Raw genomic sequence first — 18,359 nt, forward strand, 5'->3', positions numbered from 1 at the left:
GTCTTGCTGACATTCCAGGCACCACTGGGGTACAAAGAAAAACTCCTGCAGCTAGCTTGGTGTCTGCCCAAACAGCCACCTAGTTTTGTGCTTGAAACCCAGGGACTTTGTGGTGTAGGCACCAGAGGGAATCTCCTGGTGTGTCGGTGGTGAAGACCATGGGAAAAACCTAGTGTCTGGGCTGGATAGCACCATCCCTCATGGCACAGTCCCTCACTGGCTTCCCTTGGCTAGGAGAGGGAGTTCCCCGACTCGTTGTGCTTCCTGGGTTATGCGACGCCCCACCCTGCTTTGGCTCGCCCTCCGTGGGCTGCACCCACTGTCTAACCAGTCCCAGTGAGATGAACCAGGTACCGCAGTTGAAAATGCAGAAATCACCTGCCTTCTGCATTGTTCTTGCTAGGAGCTGCAGACCAGAGCTGTTTCTATTTGGCCATCTTGCCTGGGAATCCAGTGTTTGCTACTTCTAAAGCAAACCACTGTGAATTGGGCTAAAACAATATCATTCTTAATATTTGCCTTATAAATTTTATTAATGCATGAAATTTTACATTGCACAGAAAATTGGAAATTTGCCCCTCCCTTCAATATGAGAATAACACATAAATAAATAAAAATATGCCCAGGCATGGTAGCTCATGCCTGTAATCCCAGCACTTTGGGAGGCCGAGGTGGGTGGATCACCTGAGGCTGGGAGTTCGAGATCAGCCTGACTAACATGGAGAAACCCCATCTCTACTAAAAATACAAAATTAGCCGGGCATGGTGGCACATGCCTGTAATCCCAGCTACTTAGGAGGCTGAGGTAGGAGAATCGTCTGAACCTAGGAGGCAGAGGTTGTGGTGAGCTGAGATTGCCCTATTGCACTCCATCCTGGGCAACAAGAGTGAAACTTAGTTTCAAAATAATGATAATAATAATAATAATAATAAATGTATTATTTATTTGTTTACGTAGAGATGGGATCTCTCTGTCACCCAGGCTGGAGCACAGTGGCCTTATCATTACTCACTGCTGCCTTGAACTGGGTTAAAGTGATCCTCCTATGTTAGCTAGCACCACAGATATATACCACCATGCCTCTACAAAATTTTTTTTAACTTTTTTAGAGATGGGGTCTCCTTATGTTGCTCAAGCTGGTCTCAAACTTGTAGTCTCCAGTGATCCTTCTGTCTCCACCTTCCAAAGTGCTAAGATTTCAGGCCTGAGCGCCTGGCCCAGTTTTCATTATTTAAGGGCATTGGTAGTGAGGCATTTGTTTCTTCTATTTGATTTTAAAAAAATCTTAAGTCTAGATATGTTCTTGTATCTCTTTGATTAGGTGCCTAAAGCAATCTGAAGGTAATCTAGTTCATTTAAAAATAACGTAAGAGGCAATCGTCAAGTATGCTTTAAAAAAATCATCAGATATGCTTTGTTTTAATACCTGTCATGTGTTAAATATTGAAGACCACAGCATATGTCTAATGAAAGCTTCATTAGGAAGACATTAGTAGATTAATTCCACTTGCTGTGTGGTTTATTTTATTTAGAATGCAATAAGGTAAGTTCATTACTTTGCAGGCATAATGTTTTCTACTGTACTTGAACACAACCAGGAACAATTCCACAGAGGTCTGTGGATCTACTAACACCTGTCAAGGTAAACACACAGTTCTCCGGGGAATCATCTCAGCAATAGAACAGAGAAAATGTGAGGGAAAGTAATTCTTTTATAAAAGGAAAATAAGACAGTTTTAAAAAAGCAACATTGATTAATAATTTTTCAAAATGCCTCAGAGGTCATATATTTCTTATACAGGTATCAAAAAATGTCCTATCTTTTAAGTATAAATGTTTTAGAGCATATACTTCTTATTTTAAAATCAATATTCTAAGAGACTTGAACTATTGGAATAATTGTGCAATTTGAATTGAACTACTGGAAGTTTTTCCAACTCTTATAGCTAGTCTTCCCTCATCCATCCCAGAAAAAAATATTAGATGATAAGTTTTGCTATAGTAATATTATTTGAATGGTTATAGTGAAAATGGTGACAGTATTTCCATTATAAAACCCTACAGTTAAGAATTTATAAGTTGGCTATAAATGTTTGTTCTGTAACTCAACTTGGCAGCAAGCATCTTAGCTTGGCAGTACTTTCTTTTTTTTTTATGAAGTATGGAAAAGAAAGACATCTGTTTATAATATGAGTAGGAAAATATGACAATGAATTCCATCATTCTTTATAACCAGCTTACTTAGCATTCAAATTAAAATTAAGCATAAACTTATTATATATTTTAGGTAATAAAAATAACTCACCAATAAAACTGTAAGGGTAAATTGAAGAGGATTTTTTTCATTTCTCTGTTGGCTTTGGTGATTTTAACCACTAAACATGGTGATAGACTTAACCAGTTGCTTTGATCATTATTTATTCTGCACAATAGTAATGTGAATACACTGTTACATATCCTCACTCTTTTTTTAGGTATTTGTAATATTCTACACATGAGAAGGTAGCAAAAAAATGACAGCGTTCAGAAATTTTTCCAATGGAGAAATATATATTAACATTTGATAGAACAATTAATGCAATACTAAGAGAGGAAGGAAGTAGAAAAGATAGTTTTACAGAGAGAATAGCATGGGATATCTCAAAGCAAAAACAACAACAACAAAAAGTGTGCAGTGTGTTTTACGGAAGAGTGAGAAATTCATGTGGCTGGAGCCTGGGGTGTTTGTGGAGAAAGTGGCAGAAGTTGAAATGGAGGTAAAACAAGAGGCATGGAGGCACATTTTAAAGGGCTTAATATAACATGCTACAGAATTTTAATTTTACCTGGTAAAAAGGTCTTGATGGTAGAATAGTCATACCAACTTATCTGTAGTATTAACATCAAAATATCTCTGACAAAATGTGCAACCTAACATATATATATATATAAATTTGTATATATAAATATATTTATGTGTATATATATGTACATATATATAAAATATATATCCTGAATTCTTGAATTGGGTGGGGATTCGATTATAGATCCCAGACAGAGATTCAATTTGAATCGCATGATTAAGTTCCTCTCAATGCATTCAAATTGTAATATATGCTCCACAACATATATTCGCAAAGATAAATCAAATTGGTTTATGCTCTGAGTCCTTGGACATTCAGGAAATTAAACATATGGTACATGATTTCTGGTTCCTGGTTTGAGTATCTGTGTTTACTAGAGAATTTGGAAATTATGCTTTAGTCTTAATATTACCCTAACTTGCCTTAGAGTTGTCCTTCCACTTCTAGTTGTTCTCAACAATCTCATGCTTCTTTCTGCAGTGATAGACATGAGACAGACAGTGTCTTGGAATTCAGGCAGACAGATCCCAGGTTGTCAGTTCATGGCACTGATCTTTTCTCTAGCTGATGCTGGTTGGACTGGAGGCCTGATATGCCCAGACCTGGAAGGGACTTTTTAATTTTTGTTCTTGTTTAGTTTACTTTAGTTTTGTTATGGTGACTATTTGGGATGACCAGTATTAAGAATTATATGGAAAACAATATTATCATAAATTCTGATTTATTTTATCCCTACCATAAAACAAGGGGAGAAATAACCCATTTCAGAAAACAACAGCAAAAAGCGAGTTTATATATATATATATATATATATATATATATATATATATATGCACTGTAGACACTAAGGTAGTGTATATATAGATACACACACATTTACTCTAGGCACTATTGTATTTTAAATGCTTTAAATTTGTCAACTCATTTAATCCTCACAACAACCCTACAATTAACCTTTTTTACAAATGGGAAAACTGAGCTTGAATAACCTGTCCAAGGCCGCATAGCTAGCAAGTTAGTAGAAGCGAGAGTTGAACCCTAGTGTAGTGCCTGAGTTCCTGCTCATAGCCACTGGCAAGGCAGCAAATAAAAGAGCTCAAATACAAAAGATGAGAAGGAAAATAGATTTTTTTTTCTAACTGTAGTAAGGAGAATTTAGAGTTACATGGTGTGAGATGAGAACAAATAGGTTTATATAATAGACGTCTTGAAGTTTTTAAACAACGCTTTAAAGAAGAGAATTGGGTACAGCAGTATTATCTATGCTTAGGGAACACTGATCTGGCTGTAGTTATACTGGATCAACTAAGGGGAGGTGAGATCTTTGGTAAGGAGCTTAATGAGAAAGCTCTCCATGTGTTAGTTAATAAAACCTGAAACAAGGACCTTGGCATTCCCCTGGACTAGCAGCTTCAGCATCACCTGGGAACTTGTTAGAAATGCAAATTATCAGGGTCCTCCAAAGATTAAGGAAATCAAAAGCAAAGCAATCTGTGATTTAACAGCTCTTCTAGCCCCTCTAGTGTATCTCCTATGCACACTAAAGTTTGAGCAACACAGATTTAGAGAAACAGAGGGTATGGTAATAAATTAAGAAGTGGCTGAGCTTGACTATAGACTGAGTGGGAAGACTTTAGAATATGGCCAAATTAAAAACCACCTCTCAACTCATTATCTTTATGTCTTTGGCATAAAGTACCTATGAATAAAGAATAAATAAACTAAACTAAGTACACATGAATAAAGAATAATAACATATTTATTATGTGTTTAATAGATTTTAGAAATGGTTCCAATTTCATTACATTTAGCATTATAATCCTTTTCCAGATGAGGAAACTGGGACAAGGGGCCCTTAAACTCAATGTCACATGAATAAAAACAATGAAGCTTGGATTCATACTCACAGTCAGGCACTCCAGTCTCATGTTGCCACGCTACGTTATGAACACATTGAAACTGAAAGAGCATGAGCCTAGGAAGTGTTTGTCACCAACAGAAATCGGTTGAAATAATTCTACAAACTATATAATCTGACAGTGATTAAAAGATGGCATATTATTGGTTGGTGCTCCTGTGATGCCTGCAACACTTGAATTTGCAGTTATAGTGAAATCTCTATGACCCTGACTTGGTACTTAAACACCAAGTTGTATGCAAGCCACCAAAAATGAAATTTTTATTAAATCGGATGAAAGACAAGATAGAGATTATAGAATATTTCAAAGCTAAACACAACCAATCTTGACTTGAATAAATCTAGTCATGTTTCCAAGTCAAACTGCACATCTAGGCTTTAATTCAATTTGAGTGACTTGAGTACCGCATTGGCTCATCTTGATCCCCAGCACTCCCTCTGATTTGTTATATCATTGGGGAGGAGCTAGGTAATAGCTAAGTTGACTGAATTCACCAATCTATTTCTATGACTGGACTATCGGTGGTTGGAGGTGAAAGTGTTCCTCAAGATAAGTAAACACTTCATAAATAAACCTGACTTTTCTGTAACACAAGTTTATCATCTCAATAATAAAAAGATTGCAGTAAATCTCCAGAGATGCTTTTAGCCTGGCATTATTATTATTATTATTATTATTATTATTATTATTATTATTATTATTCTCAATGCTCTTACTCTCATTTTCTGATCTTACTCTTAGGGACCTGCAATAATCCAGAGGGGTAACAGGATCGGGGGTTTAGCTTTACAACTCTCCAGAACAAACCCTCTTCTGAGTCTGCCCCTTTTTATTGACTCTCAGTTATAACTCAGAAAAGTAAGGTAGATGGATATGTGGGGTCTGCTTGTCTTTACTTTATGGGGATACTGGTAGAAATACAAAATGCAAGACTGACACTCTTCTCATTTTTAATTTTTAAAATATTAGTGCTGCCTGTGGGTTTTAATATACTTCCCCTCTGCTGTTTTTAGTGTCTACTTTTCTATTTAAAAAGCTTAATACTGAGCTTTAAGGGTTTCTAATTAAGCTTAAGGGAAATATGAAAAGGATGAAAGTGTCTGCCTGACAACCATCCTGTTTCTTGAGACAAAAAGGTTGATTTTTGCAATATGAGGAAATAACTTGAAATGGCCTGTCCTTTCCCATTTCTCCAGAATCTCCCTCTTCCACTCGCTCTCCTCTTCCGTCTCTTTCTATTTCTTTTTTCTTTTCCTCTCGACTTTCAAATCCATCTCTCATTTCTTAACTGTTGTTCAACTTAGGCTACCTGTATTCTTGTTCATGATAAATCATCAGGCGTGAGTGGGCTTAGGACAGCTTAGCACATACGGTCCTTAGGTTCTTTTAGGTAGATCTCAGTAGCCATGGTTGTTGGCGGCAACTGAGTGTGAACCCCGTTTCCAAGAGTTCACACAAGTACAGCTCATAATGAATTCAAGACCAAGACCAACTTCTGCTACAGATACAGACATTTATTAATGAGTAGGCACAAAATTTTATAGCCTATTCTAGAAGCTTGGTGAAGTTCCAGCTCTTTATTCTTTTAGGTACCTGAAAAAAAAATGTCTTCCAAAAATGGTTTTCCTGAAGCGAATATGACAGTATTTCAATGACAGCACCCATCTCACCATCTCTCAGAATTAAGCGACTAAGAACTGTTAGGGATCAACAGTAGTACCTACCTCATATCATTTTGTAATGATTATGTGAATTAATTCATTTAAATCACTCAGAGTAGTGTGCTAGAAATAAGTGTTAGTTTTTATTATTACTATTATTATGGAACCATTCCTCATAGTAAAGGGTGAAAAGCCTCTTAGAGTCACATACTCCATTTATGTAGAAGTGAGGTGTGTTCAGGTAAAATTTAGTAAATTCACGCATCTTGCCTATTAATAATTTCACCAAGGATAACTTCTTCCTAACTTTCATTGGACTAATTAACAAGCCCTTAATTTCATCAGTGATAACTTACTTTCAACAGATATGATAACTAATGAGCACAGCCACATCATAATTAGAGATGATAGTAGCCCAAGGCTTCTAGAAGCCACCTCTGCCTTCTGTAATTCTGACTGAGATGTTGGGGCATAAATTCCTGATAAAAGCACTGACACTCTCGGGGTACAGACAGCGTAAAGAAACACTTATATCACACTGTCTGCGCAGAATTTTTTTAGAATACATTACAGTTAGCCAAAAACCATGTTTCCTCCAACCAGTTCTTCAATCACCTGAGAACAATTTGTGAGATGCTGCCTCAGTTTCCCTTAGATAACAAAATTGCAAACACAAAGACTGACTAGCTGAAGAGACACAAATTAATGGGTACACACAAGCTTTATTTTCTTCATCCAGATTACTCATGCTTTTGCCCACAATACTTTTTCTACACTATCTGGAAAGAGAATTGCTCCTTGTTCCACAAAATTGCAATCATTTATAACAAATATTGCTGTCTCCGTATCACAGCATACACCCTAGAACCTCCTAAGTATTGCAAAGGTGCCCTAGACATCTGCCTGGAAGACTACAGCTACAATTTCTTCTTTTGAGGCAGCCATAAATATTTTCTCTTTAGCTCTTGAGACTCCTGTAAAACTAAGATTTCTGGCCTATCCTTTCTCTAACCCTGCCTTTATCTCCCAAGGCCCCAGACAATATAAGACAGGCGGGTGAGTAAGGGAGGAGGGGAAGCATCCTCCTAATTAAATGTTCTTGGGAAAGTTATTCACAATCTTCTATGCTTATTCTATTTCTATGGCTTTTCCTTATACAAATCACTCTCCGAAGTCCCAGCCCTATCCATTCCTAGCAATGAAGAGAATAACAAATACAGTTGGTCCTTGTTATTTACTTGTAGCCTGTGGCACTTTGGTGATCCTTAGCAAACACGCAGAGAATGGCAAACGTTTGTGTTCCCAATGCACATGCTCCTGGCTGAAGTTGAACAAGACTATTGGCTTCCTTCTTGTTTCAGCTCTCACACTGTAAACAAGTGCGCTATTTTAGGTCTTTTTAGCACCATGTTTTTGTGTTTTACGCTGGTGACTTTGCTGTTTAAAATGGCCCTCAAGCATAATACTAAAGGGCTGTCTAATGTTCCTAAATGCAAGAAAGATGTGATGTGCCTTATGGAGAAAATACATATTAGATATGCTTCTTTCAGGCATGAGTTAGAGTGCTGCTGGTCATGAGTTCAATGTTGATGAATCAACATTATGTATTAAAGAAGGTGTCATTATCATTCAGAAACACATAAAACAAGGCAATGGATTGATTCAGTGATGAAAATGTGATCAGAGGTTTGCAGGAACATAGCCCTGTATTTCCCCATAGGAGCAATGGTTCAGTATTTGCTAATTCAGTGTTCACAGGGACTTTATTTGCCACAACTACTGTGAATAATGAGAATTGACTGCAAGTACTAAGAGACTAGATATGTTTCACATATGCTGGACACTAGAGGGAGTAGGAATGAAGACTTGACTCTTGTCCCCTTCAGGAATCTACCATTTATTTGGGGAGGGAAGGACAGATTAATACAATATATGAGGGTATTGGAGAACAATGCAATGTTCTACGTATCTTTTAGATGGAAGGCAACTGAATGTATTGTGCATGGTGATCAGCTTGAATATGTTAGACCTGTATGAGAGAAGAGACATAACGCCTTCATTGCAGGGAGCATTTGACATATTTTAAAGAACACCAACATTAAATATTGCATGATATCCTTTCTACCCTGTGGGATTGTTAGGAAAGATAGAAACATGACTATTTTATAAAGGAAGTCACAGTGCCTCAGGGAAAGTCTGAGTAACTAATGTGATGTAACCAGCAAATGGTGGCATCAAAAATGCAGTACAGATTTCCTAACTCCTAATCCAGTGCTCTTTCCATGCTAACGCTATGAAATGTCAAATTCAGAATATGGACCTGCAGTCCTGAAAACATACTGTGTGGATGATTTTCCTTTTCTTTTTGAAGCTCTACTTGATATTTTTAAAACGAATAATCACGACTCTTGTTAGTGAATTAAAATACATATGTTGCAAAATAACAAAATGAATAAGAAATGACTGGGGGCAAGGGCAGAAACAGTTCACAGTGGAAAATGATAGATTTTGCGTCTGCTGGTGTTTGAGCAGCTGTGGAAGGTTGGGAGACATGGCATATTTAAATAGATAAAAGCATCGTGTTTAGCAAGGCTGAACTGTTTCAATCAATATACTACTGAAGAATTATCTTTTAGTATCATAAAATAAACTTTTGACAGGAATGTGAGATGTGTGATTGCTACAGGTGTGATTTGGGGGCCACTGGACACTATTTATATAGTGGGCATCAGGGTCCCATGGTTGAATCTTTGGACTAGGAAGCAATATACAAATCTAAATGGCCACTTGGGTTAGTAGCTGATTTGAATGAAATCTTCCCAGAATTACATTTTTTTTAAAATATTGGACTTTATATTTGTTGATAACAATTATGTAGATGATGAGAAGCTAGTGAGAAATCATTCTTGTTCAATGTTGCTTTCTTTTGGCTTTAAATAGAAATAAAGACAAAAAAAAAAAGTCCAGCCACTAGACATGTCATAGGTTTGTATCATCTTTTGGAAATCACGGAAATGTTTAAATCATAGTCCCAAGTCTTAATCACCAGCATCCAGTGCCTGTGGTCCTCCTAGCTAAGTCCACTTGCATTGCTAGATTTCTACTCTTAAATTTATGCTGGCTTTGCTGGTCTTTCATCTCGGACACACAGCTTTCAGTTAAAGATGCTGTATTTCATCAAAAGCATATAAATGTCCTCTTTCCCTTGGGGGCACTAGATTTAGGAATTTTCATTTCCTGATGCTATTTTCTTTATAAGACAGGATGAGAGAAAGGAGGAGTTCCACCCTTAGCAAAGATCATCACAGCGGGGCTTCTATGGAGGTCTTGGAAGTTCTTAAATATTCCTAAAATATTGACTGAAATACAAGCAATTATATTCATGCCATTTCTTTCTTTTCTGCTTTCTTCCTGTTTCTCTCCTGACACTTCCCTTCCTCTCTTCGCATTCTTCCACTTTCTGCCTCTTCTGCAGCTGCCAAATTAATCCTTTTCCCTCCTTGTGAGTTTTGGTCCCCTGAACTTCCACTGCCTTATATGAGATATAATATGGTAGTGGGATGAAGAATCCTTGTTATGAGTAACATGTGTGATTAACAGATCATCGCAACTGTTGCTTGAGTACAAGGTATCAAGCCATATTTAGCAGATTGGGTTTAAACACCTGGTAGAACAAGTTTGGTCCAATAAAAAGACCCGAATTCTCTCCCTTTTAAGATCTCTAAAGACACTGGTTACATCTAAACCATTGTGTAGGGGAAGGGTGCCATTTGCCATTGTAGTTCAGATGGAGGGATCACCTGGTGGAGGGAGAGCTGCTTTTTAGGTGTTCCCGTTTCGCCTTACACGTGTCCCTTTGATGTGTGGAGAATGCAAGGGAGAGGCAAAGCAGGGCGATTTTCGTGGGAAGCTAAACCAGCCTCCCTCGTTACATAGGCTCGTCCTCTGCATTGCATCTGAGCTTCAGTGATTTGCTGTTTGGAGACTGCAGATTTGCATAGAGCCCCTTGCTTCACCAGCGTGTGTGGTTTTTCTTTTCTTTCTTTCTTTTTTTTTCTTTTTCTTTTTCTTTTTCTGTTTCTCTCCCTTACTCCTTCGTCCGCATCTTCTTCTCAGCTGTCTTTCCCCCGTTCGATTCCCACTTCCTTCAGAAGGGCGCACTCTTCCCACTGAACCCCTCGCCGGGCGTAAGTGTCAGGAGGCGGCGGATGCGGAGATTGCCTCGGGAGCAGGCGATGCGCGCCGCTGCTCCGCGCGCTGCCCGGGGGAGGCTGGCGCTAGCGGGCGAGCCGGCCGGGGCTGAATGGAGGGAAGGGGCGCCTGGATTCCATGGGGTCTGCTTCTGTCTTGAAAGGAGGTTGGGCCGGCGAAGTGGCCTCCCTAGTCCCCGCACACAAAGCTAAATGGATTTACCTAGTGGATTCGCGGTGGATGGCTGTCATGTAGAAGTGAGGACCCTCCAGGAGGAGATTTAAACAATTTTTCGGCCCCCCACCCGCCGGCACGCACTCTCGCCCGAAACTCTTTGGGAGTATCTCTCGAGAACCTGGAGCCCTGGAAATCTGGAAGCAGCCACCCGCTCCGCGCTTGCTGTTCCCGGGGCTGCCTTTCCGGACAAGCCCCTCTCCAGCTGCATTCGCCTCGGCTATGTTTCGGATTGTTTGGGGTGCTAGGCACGGCGGACTCCAGGACCCCGAGAAGACTGTCCGAAGGAGGGAGAGGATGGGTGCCCTGGCGCGGTGAGGCGGCCGGACCCTCAGCCGACTCCGCGCCGCCTGCTCCCCTGCGCCCTCTCCTCTCCCCGCGCCCCAAACTTTGCCTCCCGCGGCGGCTGCCCCTCGGCGGGCGCCCCGCCATGTACCAGAGGATGCTCCGGTGCGGCGCCGAGCTGGGCTCGCCCGGGGGCGGCGGCGGCGGCGGCGCAGGGGGGCGCCTGGCCCTGCTTTGGATAGTCCCGCTCACCCTCAGCGGCCTCCTAGGAGTGGCGTGGGGGGCGTCCAGTTTGGGAGCGCACCACATCCACCATTTCCATGGCAGCAGCAAGCATCATTCAGTGCCTATTGCAATCTACAGGTCACCGGCATCCTTGCGAGGCGGACACGGTGGGTCTGCGATGCCAAGTTCTCGCGGGTTACCCCCTCGCTCCCCCCTTTCTACCCTGCACTCGCTCCTGGGCTCCTAAGGCTCAGAGAAATGGGAGCTTGACAAAAGGGAGGTGCATTTGGGTGTGCTTGGTGAGAGCCACTTATCTCTTTGAAGACAATAGAAAGGGGATGGGGGAAGGCGTTGCGGGTGTTGGTGGTGAGGGGTGGGAGGGGCGTTCCTTGTCGAGGTGCTGGGAGAGAAACGTGGACACCTACTAAAGGACCAGCCCGGGTCGCGCGGCTGGGCACCGCGGGAAGGGGGCGTCAGTTGCCAGAAGGTCACTCAGTGGCCGGATGGGGCGCCGCGCTCAGCTAAGGGACCTGAGCACCAGAGAGAAGAGGGCTCTGCAGAACCTTTTGTCTGTGCTGTATATGCTGCCCCACCTCCTGCCCATCTTCCCTGGCCCCGTGGCGGATGGGGGGAGGGAGAGATTCCAGCTCGCACCTTCCTCCAAAGTGCGCCCAGACTGCAGTGACAGCGAAGCAGTCCTGGGACTCACTCAACAGGAGGCCAATTACTTTTGCCCCCACGCCTTCTCTTAATTGGAGAAGGTAGGAGGGCAACCGAGGCACCCCCTCTAATGCGGGCCAGCCATTCCCAGCCATGGAGGGGACCTCTGGACACCATTCCTCTTCCATCCACTCTGCACATAAATATATGTCTTTTTCTTGGTAATTAGGCTGAGTTCTTTTCTAGATGGAACAGAGAGAGGCTTGACTACACATACCCATCTCCCGGAGGATCATGCCTGAAGGCTATTGGAACGAGGGAGGTCTTACTTCCTCCTTCAGTGTTTAATGCTTTCCAGGAAGGGCAAGGCAGTCAATGCTAGCTGGGTTAAGCCGGGAGGTCTGCTTGGAGAAGAAGTTAGAGCTAAGGGAAACTATTCTCCTAATGCCCTGTCCCTTTGAAAATAGCACAGTGTAGAGAAAAGCCTTGGTTGGCAGCTTTCTCCTCCAGAGTGACCAGCACTGTGAAGCCAGATTCCTCTAATTTTCAGATAAATGTCTATTCCAGATTCCCCGAATTGCCAAAAATTAAGACATCAATCTGTTTTTGTGAGTCGTTCCCCACTCCCAATTTTTATTCTCCCCTAGTGTAAAATGCACTTGTTTAGGAAGCAGAGTGAAAGTTGTGGGCACTTTTTTTATATCCGTTTTCCGCCTCTTTCTTGCAGGACCCGTCACCTTTCAGACTTGTTTCAGCTCGGAATCCTTTGCCCCACTCCTTACGAGTTTGCTCTACCCTGAGCAGCTGCTGGTGCTACCAGGATGGCCCTTTATTCCATGGATGCGGGGTGGGGCGGGGGCTTCCTACCTGGGGACAATTCTGGTTAGATATGAAAAACTATAGCATAATCTAACTGAAGAGAGACCAAGTCCCCTAGCAAGCCCTCTTTGGGAGCGCAATAGAAAAAACACATCCCTGTGGGTTCTAGGAATTGGTTCCTTTCTCCTTCTCCTAGTTCTCTCCCAGAAATTCTCTCCAGTTAAGAGTGTCTAGTATGGAGACGAGAGTGATGTCCCAAGCCAGGAATTATTTTTATAAGTAACAGAGATTAGATCTCTCTGAAAGAATAAGGAGTTTCTGGTGATCTCACCACAAGCCCACAGTATTCTAGGAGCTTGTTGCTCCCTTTACCTGGGTGCACTTCTCAACCACTGCCCTGCCTTTGTGCAGAATTATGTGAGTCCTGAGGGAAGGAGGCAAGCCAGGGTGCAGGAAGGGCAGAGTGTGGGTAGGTGGGTGTGGTGAGGCAGATGGGGGTATGGAGTGGGTGGGGCACCCAATTGTGCCACTGGGAAGCACTTGGCTAATAATCCCATAGGCAACTTCTCCTTTTCTGTGTCTCAGCCTCTCTCCAGAGGGATAAGGCTGCTGGGGACGTGGGAGAGGAGAAGACCAAGGGGCCCTGCTGCAGAGTGGGGCACTCCTTTTTCCTCTCCACTGCAGCTTCTGCCCCAGTCAGGCGCCGTCTGCTGGCCTTTACAAACATTTCTTTCCCTCCAGAATACAGTGATTGTCTCTCTGCGTGTGAATGAAAAATCAGAGGTGCCTGTCATCGAAAAAGAGAAAGAATAGGATAGTAGAGAAAATTGTTGTGTGTGTAGTGGTTGGTATTACTCTTTTGGGTCAAAGAACTTTCTGTTTCCTTCGAAGGTTCTGTTGTATGGTCGTGTTTGTGTATTTTTGGATTTCTGCCCACCCTCCTTCACACTTACTCTTTTGGAAGAGGCTGCTCCTCTTCTGATTCTTTTTTTTCAATCAGAGGTGCAAACTTACATGTCAGTAACCAACCCCTGCCAAATAAAAGCCAGGTATGAATTTCTCATACTTCATCCTTTCCCTCTTTTGAAAACAATATTAACTTTATAGAGAACAATCAAGGAACATTAGGATAAAAAATAAGCCTCTCAGGGTGGGGGATGGAGAAATGGGGTGAGGTGTGAGTGCAGAGGGACTGAGAACACGGCAGGCAAGGTGATGGCTTAAAGAGAAACCTAATAAGAAAGAGGTGATGTTGAATTTGTTGGGTCAATAGCTCTCTGAATATTTTGCTAATTGTTGGGACAAAGGACCCACAAGTAAAGAACCCTTGAGCCTAATAGATGAGGGTGAAGGGAAAGCACAAAGGTAAATGACAATATGATAAATTCATAGCTGAAAGTCAAGACAAGTGAAAATGAGGTTTAGTTCAAAATCTGAGACTATTGCAAATTTGTATAGCTAGATGAACAAATGAACTAGGCTGTTTGGTTGTATTAGAATTTCGGTGAATCATAAGACATTTTCTTTCATAATAGAGAATGCATGTATATGGTTGAATGTGCAAAATAAAAATTCGTGTGTGCTATATTTTAAGGAATAAAATTGAGTACCCTGTGTTTTGAAAGCTGCTGGGCTGACTATCCAGGTTCATTCTTTTTCATTTTCTCATCTTGCCATGCTTCATTTGCACTATTATGAGGTGTCACTTACAAGGTTTGCAGGGTGCAGAGAGTGCTCATGGCTACCCAAGTATTTTTGTGCAAGCTGACCCAGTTGCAGAGATTATGATGAGGATTTTTTTTTAAGTGTCTGTGAGAAGCAGGTTTTGAGAACACTGCAGGGTCCTTTTATATTTTGCGTTTGCTCAAAAACATAAATGGTGAAACTACCTCCATAGAAAAATTGTGTTTTTTTTTTCTAGTTAAATAAAGGGAGAACTGTGTGACTGTAAATGACAAAAAGCAAGCCTGCTTGTAATTAAGAATGCTACTTAACGCCAACAAGAGTCCAGAATAGACCAGTGTGCTCAGCCAGTACTGCTTATGTGATGTGCCATATGTGGGGAGCATGGAATGATGTCAGTGAAATGCTTAGGTTCCCATCTCAGCTCCCGGCTTTCCTAAGTGCCTCTGCATACTTTAGAAAATTAGCTTAGAGTCTCTCAATAATTTCAGCAGATAAAGGAAGGAGAAAGCCACCAGTGCCAGCCTTTCTCCTTCCACAAATATGAGCTCCGGAAATTATATTGCCATGATTAGCTTACACTATTAAAGGGCAAAAGGGCTTTCCCAGAAGGAAGTGTTAACAGATTTTAAAAGTGTGGTTTGTAATTGAAGTTGCTTAATGGTGTTATATAAGGATAATAATTGTATCTTGAATTTATAATGTTTCTTTTTCTGAGACACTTTCAGTACACATACCAAACTTCTAAGAGGATGGGTAGGTTTCAGAGTGAGTTTGAATGTGATTTTCCTGTATGGATACTGAGGCATACCATAAATGGGCCAGAAGACGGAGCCAGATGTCTGATTAGAGTCAAAGAGGAATTAGAATCAAGGCCTATGGCCCATAGCCCAGAGCAATTCTATGAGCTCAGAGGTTTTTAAACTCAAACTAAGAGGGTCCTCTATGCCATTTAATGGTTGATCTCTTAAGAAATAATTACAAGATACATGGTCTAGCGTTTTGCTTCAAGCATGTTTTAACAATAATGCGCACTGTTAGAAAGCTGCTGGTACCTCACTGGAGTCCCGCAGATTACTTCATTGATTCTGCTGAGGAGGTTTTTGTTTCTCTGTTTTTCCAGGAGGCAGGAGGTTAATGTTTCATAGAGTAATCCCTTTACTCTTTTGTGTGGCAACCAAGAGAGCCAGCAAAACCTTTGAGAATATTCTCTACATTGTGGAAACATTTAGCTTTAATGTTTAATATGAATTAGCTGGTAATGAATTCATATGTGTGACCCAGAATGTTTTTGGCTATGACTGTTCTGCTGAAACAGCCACTGGTGTTCCACACCTTTTCCTTGCTTTGGATTCTTGGACGAAACGTTATTATCACTTAAATGCTGTTTTCAGCAAGATGGCTAGCTAATATTTTTGGAAGAATCTTTGAATCAATGATGATCCAAGTAACCCTGGCACTTTAGAGTAATTTTTTGGTTGCCCAAAACTTTAATAGGTTTATTTCTTAGATTGTTCATTCATGCATTCATTTATTCACTAAATATATCATAAATTCCTACTATGAGCATGTGTTTGTATTTGTGTACCAGGTACCATGGAGGACCAGAGAATAATAAGGATGAGAGTAGAGGTGAGGTTGGAAGAGGCAAGATATCCGAGGCAGAACCATCAAGAAGTTTACAACTTAGTTCTAAAAATCCAAGCTGTTGTTGGAAAGAGTTAATCCTTAAAGAGGCAAATTCAATTTTTTCCTTAAAAATAGGTAGTTTCCAAGCATAAATGCAAAAAACATAAAGTTTATGTATATGTAGCAATCATCTGGGACTCACCATGAAATGATCTGATAAAAACATCAAAATAGTAATTTTTATCTACACCACTTTTTATTGCCCTTCATTATTAATGTTTTAGAAAGAGCTCTTTATACAGTTGTTTTCCACCAAGTTGCTGCATATATTTTTTCTAACAAAACATAACAATTTCTACTTTTCAAACAGATAGAAGGCTCATTTTGTAAATGTAGTTAAGATAGGGATTCAATCATATAAGTTTACACTAATTATGAATAATTAATGCAGATTGGTCTGGTGAAATACTTCTCAGAAACACATCTGTATAAAAATTTGGCCATTGCCATTTACTAGCACTGTATAAATGTACTAAGCTGCTTTTCTTTACTAAGAATGTTTTCTCCATTTATAAAATTAAAATACAATAAGTGAAGAATAAATGAGACCATGAATTTGAAAAGTGCCCAGAGTATAGTAGGTTCCCAATGATTTTTTTTTTTTTTTTTTTTTTTTTTTTAAGAAATACTTAAAAGAGACTTTAGAGCACATGTAGGGGAAATCTAGACCTTAAAATTAGAAGACCTGAGTTCCTGTCCCAGTTCAGCCAGTTATTAACTCCGTGACTTCTGGAATTCAGTTACCACTTTGAACATCATTTCTTTCAGTTCTAAAGTTTGAGGAGTATCTTCCTTTTATTTTATAGATGTGACAACAGAGATCTAAATAATTTAAGTGAACTACACTCATAGGGTCACAGCAAATCAGCAGCAGAGATGGAGGTAGGACCCATATCTTCTAACTCATCTTCCTCCTCCTATGGAATAGTCTTCCATAAAGCCTGTGCTCCAATAGAAGGGAGAGCCTGCACTAATTCATCTGCACTCTCACCTGTACACTGTATGACCAAAAGCAATCCTTTTTAGACAATTAACTGGGATTAGAGGATTGGTCTTTGAGAAGAGAATAGAGCAACCAAACTTGGTTCATACAGAGAAAACCAACTTTCCTCTACTGTTGACCATCACCACAGTCAGCCCTCGATGACTCATTTATACTACAGTGTATGCCTCTTTTTAAGAAAAAAACACAATTTATGTTTTGAGATGTTAACAATCCCAGTAATAATGAGCATGACTTTTTATATTGTTTTGTCATTCATATTCTTGTTTTGTTTTTCTCTGTTTCTCTCTTTTTTTTTTTTTAATTGGACCAGCAGACCTCTAAGATCATTTCCAATTCTAAGTTTCCTTTGATCATAAGGATCACTTAAAATCCTCATGCTGTTGTCTTTTCCCGGGGATGTGTTGATTCTAAACATATTGTAACTGGAGATATTTTTGCAAAGATTGTATTCAGGTCCCTTAAGCCATCTAATTGTCCTCGTGATTATCCTGGGAGTGGCTTACTTAGGTGCACAGGAGCCATGGTGTGGTAGTCAGGCTCAAGGTGCATTTGGCCTAGTACTTGTCTCACAACTGTGGTCTCAAGGATTTCCTCTTGGAAAAGCACCCGCTTCTTTCATTTGGTCTTTTTGCCCAGCCCTTTCTGGTCTATGTAGGGTGTAGAATATCTCCACATAGAAGCTTGAAATGGCCTTTTAAAATATTCCATTCTCTCACAAAATACAAGATTTTTCAGTGTTGATCACATAACAATGCATTCCCTCAAGCTTTTGACAGAACTGAGTGAAAACAGCTATCTTTTAAGTATATATTTCCACAGTGCCTTCATGTAAAGTGTCTCATTTAATCATCATCACAACCATGGCAGGGCTTATGATCATCATTTTGCTGACAAGGAAACAAATTTAAAGAGGTGATGATTATGTCAGGGTCACCTAATTAATAAGTAGCCACAGTACATTTGCTTTTCCATGACAATATAAAAGGCAGGGTTTTGAAAAAGGCTAACAAACGAAACCCACTGGATTTAAATTAGAAGACCTGAAATTTGTCCCAGTGTTGGTACTTTCCAATTCATGTCTCAAAAAATGTTCTTCATTAAGAATAAAATCAGCCACAAAAGAGTAGCTAACTCATAGTTGTT

The 18,359-nt window shown here is 40.4% G+C and overlaps 1 protein-coding gene across 23 annotated transcripts in view; it reads left to right on the top strand.

Annotated features, from left to right (window-relative positions):
• NRXN1 (neurexin 1) overlaps positions 1 to 18,359 on the top strand; it is a 1,136,507-nt gene that overhangs the window by 686,154 nt on the left and 431,994 nt on the right. For 2 of the 23 annotated variants that reach the window (XM_032178131.2, XM_032178132.2), the window contains exon 1: positions 8,179 to 11,526. The exons of 19 other annotated variants lie outside the window; for them this stretch is intronic. In XM_032178131.2, coding sequence (XP_032034022.1) covers positions 11,280 to 11,526 — 247 coding nt within the window. In that variant the 5' untranslated portion in view covers positions 8,179 to 11,279. Of the gene's footprint in view, positions 1 to 8,178; positions 11,527 to 18,359 lie in introns of those variants that run through there. 2 more of the 23 variants (XM_032178129.2, XM_032178130.2) reach the window with 1 other exon arrangement.

Source organism: Hylobates moloch, unplaced genomic scaffold, assembly GCF_009828535.3.
Source record: "Hylobates moloch isolate HMO894 unplaced genomic scaffold, HMol_V3 SCAFFOLD_15, whole genome shotgun sequence".
NCBI classification, from domain to species: domain Eukaryota; kingdom Metazoa; phylum Chordata; class Mammalia; order Primates; family Hylobatidae; genus Hylobates; species Hylobates moloch.